Source organism: Schistosoma haematobium, chromosome 1, assembly GCF_000699445.3.
Source record: "Schistosoma haematobium chromosome 1, whole genome shotgun sequence".
Classification (NCBI taxonomy): Eukaryota; Metazoa; Platyhelminthes; class Trematoda; order Strigeidida; family Schistosomatidae; genus Schistosoma; species Schistosoma haematobium.
The window spans coordinates 79,662,848-79,668,847 of NC_067196.1; the positions used below are offsets into that span (position 1 = coordinate 79,662,848).

Genomic DNA, 6,000 nt, shown 5'->3' on the forward strand with positions numbered 1-6,000 from the left:
ATGCACGAATAGTGAAAGCCAGAGCGGCTTATGCCAATCTGGGCTACCTTTGGCGCCTTCGTGATGTTAGTCTGGCTGTAAAAGGTCGGATCTACAACGCGTCGGTGAGAGCAGTTTCGCTCTATGCTTGTGAAACCTGACCTCTCCGAGTTGAGGACGTTAGACGACTCTCTGTGTTCGATCATCGTTGTCTCCGAAGGATTGCTGACATCCAGTGGCAACACCATGTTAGTAATGCAGAGGTTCGGCATCGTGTGTTCGGGCACAGAGACGATAATGCAATCGGTGTCACCATCTTGAAACACCGACTTCGGTGGCTTGGACATGTTCTACGAATGTCGTCCTAGAGAATTCCACGTCGTGCATTATTTGCCGACTCTGGGACTGGTTGGAGAAAGCGGAGAGGTGGTCAGTATATGACATGGTGTCGTGATATGAAAGAAAGTTGCAAAGGACTGGCTTTTGTCGGTCCTTCACGACTCCCTGGTTGGGGTCTGAGAGATGGTGCTACACAGTGGCTAGAGACGTTATCAGATATGGCTCAGAATAGAAGCCAGTGGCGATCCTGCTGTAACCTTTTACTTTCTTCATAAAAAGTGGTTGTATCTTCCTCAACTGAAAGATTTCTTCTGATTGTACCTTTCCGTTCCCCCATTTTTACCATTATTATTACACTACCTTACATCAATCTCCTCGTTATAATTCTCTCTTTTCTTCCTTCCCCTTAAATTCTCATTGTTTTGTGTGGCGCATATATATTTGGCGCACTCTTGTACCAATATGTGTTCAAATAAATAAATAATATAAATTCACCAACGATATTCAGATCATGATAAATGAAAGGTTAAGTAGATGTGTTGTACGACTACGGATATCAACGCGTAACGCAAAACACATATTTTCTACACATTGTATCTTCTTATAAGTTTAAGTGTAGAGAAACAAGCTCAAAAATAAAAATCACATTTGGAAGACAACATCAACTTATTACTCATGCTTTAAAGTGGTTGGATGACTAGGACAAAAAAATACTCATTTCAGTTGAAGCAACTATAAAGGTGTGATCGACTATAAATTCTTACTTCTCTTAATCGTGTCTTGAATATCCACATAGTACCTGCGGTTAGTATATAGAATGACAATCTGGTATAGTAGTAGAAGAAAAAGTAACAGTAGTAGTAATTTCGTTAATTACCACAGGTTTGATAAACATTGGTAGATTTCACGACCATAATACCAAAAGAAATTTGTTGGGATATCAGAGCAGCTTTACTGGGACTTTATTTCCTAGTTATAGTCGTTAATAGGCAAAAACCGTCTAATAAATCCCAATCGAAAAACAGACATCATTAACATAGAGCCTGACACAGATGTGCGCTGGTCCAAGTTACCATACCAGATTAACGCGACAACGAGACGAGAATAACAAAACAGATCTAAATAATGTAGTAACAGTGATATAAAAGAAGACTGAATCTTTGAAATATGGTTTGAAAAGGCAGAGTGGAAAATTATATGTGGAGAAATATTGAGACTCAAGGTTTATAGGGGTTTATAGGGTTCATAGGGATATAAAGCGTGAATAGACCTATGCTATTGTGATTGATTCCGAAACATCACCCAGTCTCCAATCACCGGTAACGATTATAATGTAGACCACAACTAAATAATCTGCATCTACTAAATCACTCAGACTTACAGTTAATGACTTCGTGGAGTGATCCTACATTTTAGTTCGGTCGTTTTCAACTTTCTTTCTACCTACTTTTGCAATAGAAAGCACCGCCCGTCGAAGCAGGTGGTTATGTGTATGTAATCCATATCCTTACCACCTCAGTCGATGAGGTTAACTTTGATGATGGTTTATAGTTAACAGGAAGTTTTGGGAGCTTAAACAGTATATCAATATCATCAGAAATAAACAAATGAAACGCATGTCAAATTCACTGTGTAAAAAAAAGCTGGCGAAACTTTTACACCGATAAATTACGAAAATAACATAGGCAAAAAATACTTTTACAACTAGATAACATTACAAAGGACACAACCAGATGATCTGAGTAAGCTCACCATGGGAGATAAGTCAACAACTTCTCGCATGCTGAAAAAGTGGGCCTTCGGTACTAAACCACTACTCTGTAACTTCCTTTCGACATCGATCAGTTTTCCAGACAAGCGGCTTAACTTTTGTATATATTTCTCCGGAACAAGCTTAGCCAGAGCCATGCCAAAAGCCAGGGTTTGGACCACAGAATGTAAAGCCGATAAAGTAGGTTGGCGCAAAAACAGATCAACTTGGGACTCCCACAGCCTATAAATGAACGGCAGTTTTGTTACTTTACATATGATAGGAAAACTACCCAGGATGACCTGGACAGTTTTTGAAAACATGAACCTAGATCATGTAAACTTCCACATCAAAAAAATTCGTTCTACTTCTATTTACCCACACAATTACGGATTATTTACTTGAAACCATAGATAAAATAATTCCGGCTCATTATACAGGAAGTAGAATATACCTACAGAGGAAATATCAGTTCATTATATCTTCCTCTAAAACAAACGAAAACACGAAAATGTTTAAATAGCTACAGGGACAAAACGATAGGATACATTGCGTAATAGTGCAGCAGTTTAATTCTTTTTAATTTGTAACATGAACAGTAAAACCAGCTGAAGATATGAGTGAAGACGACTAATCGAGAAAAACATTCTAAGTGATACGAATAAGCGTCCGAAAGAATACAAAGAATAGATGGCCCACTGTTATATTGAACGATATTTGAGTTTTACCAAGAATCCTAAGTCATCAATCCCCAGCATCTTGAGGACCTCATCTAACAACACAAAGTGCCTAGAAGGAAACAAGTTAACTGACCGATGAGATGATCCAAAATAATAATTCGTCAGTCCTCGGCCTCATAAATTATTCAGGTTGCAAATTAGACACTGAGTTTCATTCTCAATCCAAATAATTGCAAGACGCTGATTGGGATACTATATGTGCATGCTACAGTCACCACAATAATCTAATGACATTCAAACGATGTGTGCCAGACAAAGAGACACATTTACAACTAAGATGTCACATGAATTGTAAACGACCTAACACTAGGGGTAGACATGGGTTTAACATCGGTAACATCATCAGGGTAGATGTGAGCTAGTTTGCTATCAGTTAAAGAAAACATTAGATTCGTACACTTTAACGAAAATGTGATACAATCAGATATCGAAAAGTACAACGATGTTTGTGGAAAATTTTATCATGAGCTCAAAGGCAGAAACATAGATCACGTAACCACTTGGTCCGCAATTATAATCAGAATTCCAAGACAACACGCATAACTTACCTATAGAAAGCGGCGGATGCTTGCTCCAAAACTTGAGAGCTTTTTGTGGCAACAGTATGTATCTGCAGAAAGAAATCGCATGTCATATCAGACTGAAATATAAGTTAATATTTAGCAGTACTAGAATTTTGGAAGAACCAATAGTCTCAGCAAGATTTTCGTTTGTCAACAGTGAAAGACAGCTGATCCAAAGCTCTTCTTTCCTGCTGTTTTTCGTAACACTTAAAACCACAGACACAAGATGGTCCTTTCGTTTGAGATTCAAAAGTTTAATTGATCTGCTTCGTCAGAAAATGTTATGACGTCAAACCTACAATATTCCGAACCTTACAAGCATTAAAATAAATTCAGCTGCATATTCGCTCTTCTGAGTGGAGGATTCGCAAAATCTAATAAGCCCTTCAGGACCAAACACCAACTTCTCTAAGTTTGCACACGAAATTCCAGGAAAATTGTTAGTTGAGAGAAGACTAAAAATGACACGTTAAATATATTTTGTACTTCTGGATTTCGTCAAGAATTTTAGTTGGGTCTGCTCCAGAACGCATACATTTCATAAACCTATCAACTGCATTGGCCATTTGGCAACAAAAACACTTCTCGCGCTGATCACTTATACCTTCAATCTCGGCATATTAAAACTCATTTCGGTGAACTAACACATAGTCATCTTTATGAGTCAGATTAGTGGCCTATGTTAATTTTTTACAACTACTGTATTATATTCCTCTAAATAAATTCAAATTGTTCTGAACGGAATAGAAGAAGCTCTCACTTGACGAGCTCCTGCATCCAGTAGCAGTGGATCACCAATGCTACCAGGTAGGAACCTAGATATATTTGACAACAATGGGTAATAAATATTAGTAGATCATGTTGAAATACTGTCAAAGGTTCTCTTGCCTTATGGTCACATCACCGAGCATTCAAATGCTTTGACGAGGAAATGTTTTGAATTTTGTATCCCATCTATGTAAGACCACACTTAGAGTACTGTATTCAGGCAGCTAGCCCATATCTGGTAAATGATACTGATTCACTTGAACGTGTTCAGCGTGTGGGAACAAAATTATTGAAGGGTCTGATTAACTTTGCTGACTGAAAAACTAATCCTGCACGCTCGAAGTTCTTTATTGTAAATTCGTCCCATTCCTATTGTTTTGCAAATACTTTACTCTATTTCCCTATTTTAATGCATGTACAATCGGTTTCCTAACTTAAAATCGTTTTACCGACGGCTCTTGAAAAGCTAAGTTTAGATAAATACGAGTTCGACCATATGATGAATTTAGGAGTTATCCGGCAATCAAACAACTCATCGGCACCTCCCATTGATATGATCCTTTAAAAGGATAGCAATGGTTGTTATCCACTTGACGATTATGACGACTCATCACGAAAACCTTGTAGAAATGTGATCTACGTTCGTTATTAGTACTGCTCTAACGATAGACCTAATCCTAAAATTTTAGATTCATCATGATGTGACTACCTAATCCTTAAGATCTTATGCGGAAGTCACACCATCGTTTATGCTGACTCATCCTATTACAAGAATTACTAATATGATGTTGCCCACGTCTGGTGAACATATTCAGTCTGGAGATAGAATGATATATTTAGTATGAATAAAAGAGATAAGTTACAAAACAATAACCGCGCTATCAAAGCTGAGCCATGCCATCCGATTTATTTCAACTGAATATTCCCGAGTTCACCATTGTTGGCCTTCTCTTCATGTTAAATAATGAATATCTATTTTCCCAGTTACCTCACTTTCAGCTTTGAAGATTGTGTGGTTATGACCAATACCATTACAAAGTCACTCGATAGCACATCAATAGCCTGACAGACACCTTGAAGGACACAACTGTACTCCCGAAAATCGACTTCGTGAAAGCGTATAACCGAATTCGTATAGCTGCAGGCCACATTCCTAAAATAGATAAACAGCACCTGTAAACATTTGTGATCCTTCTCGAGGCTGTTGCGATTCACCGGATCGAGGTATAATGCTTCTGATACTTGCTCACTGACGCTTGTTTCCCGTAGTGAAGGAGCATAAGCTGCTCACTAGCATTCTCCACCCAACTCTGTCCTAGACAAATCTTTCCAGTTCTTTCCAGTTGCTATTTACTATTTTAATGTCTGCTTTCAGTTCTTGACATAGATTGTTCTTTGGTCTTCCACTTTCCCTTTTCCCTTCAGGATTTCAAGTTCGCGCTTACCCTGTGATGCAGTTTGATGATCTCATCAGTGTATTTCCTATCCACATCCAGAATCTTTCCCTAATTTCCTCTTCAGCTGGAAACCAGTTTGTTTTCCTCCACAGTAGACTTGCTGGTGGTATCCGGTCAACGGACATTAAGTATCCTACGTAGACAATTGTTTAGAAATACTTGTAATTATTTGATGACGATGGTAGTGGTTTTGGAGGTTCCAGCTGCTTACAATGGGACTGTTTTGAGGTCCGTATTGGAGATTCTGACTTTGATTTTGGCTTGCGAATAGATGTTTTGAGTTCCATATTTTCTTCAACTGTATGGGCGTGTCTCTTACTTTTCTAATCCTTGCCCTTACGCCCGAAGCATGTTCGCGTTTACTGTCATGTCTGACTTCACTGTTTCAACTGGTATACTGTCAG

The 6,000-nt window shown here is 38.4% G+C and overlaps 1 protein-coding gene across 1 annotated transcript in view; it reads right to left on the bottom strand.

Moving 5' to 3' along the window:
• The window catches only part of MS3_00000935 (uncharacterized protein), a 48,709-nt gene extending 44,748 nt beyond the window's left edge, over positions 1 to 3,961 (bottom strand). The window contains exons 1-5 of the mRNA XM_051208502.1: positions 3,858 to 3,961; positions 3,671 to 3,826; positions 3,478 to 3,634; positions 3,357 to 3,448; positions 2,071 to 2,311 (exon numbers count right to left, since the gene is read on the bottom strand). Of these exons, the coding sequence (XP_051075253.1) occupies positions 2,071 to 2,311; positions 3,357 to 3,448; positions 3,478 to 3,634; positions 3,671 to 3,826; positions 3,858 to 3,937 (726 nt within the window). The 5' untranslated portion in view covers positions 3,938 to 3,961. The remainder of the gene's footprint in view (positions 1 to 2,070; positions 2,312 to 3,356; positions 3,449 to 3,477; positions 3,635 to 3,670; positions 3,827 to 3,857) is intronic.
• Between the last annotated feature and the right edge of the window lie 2,039 nt (positions 3,962 to 6,000).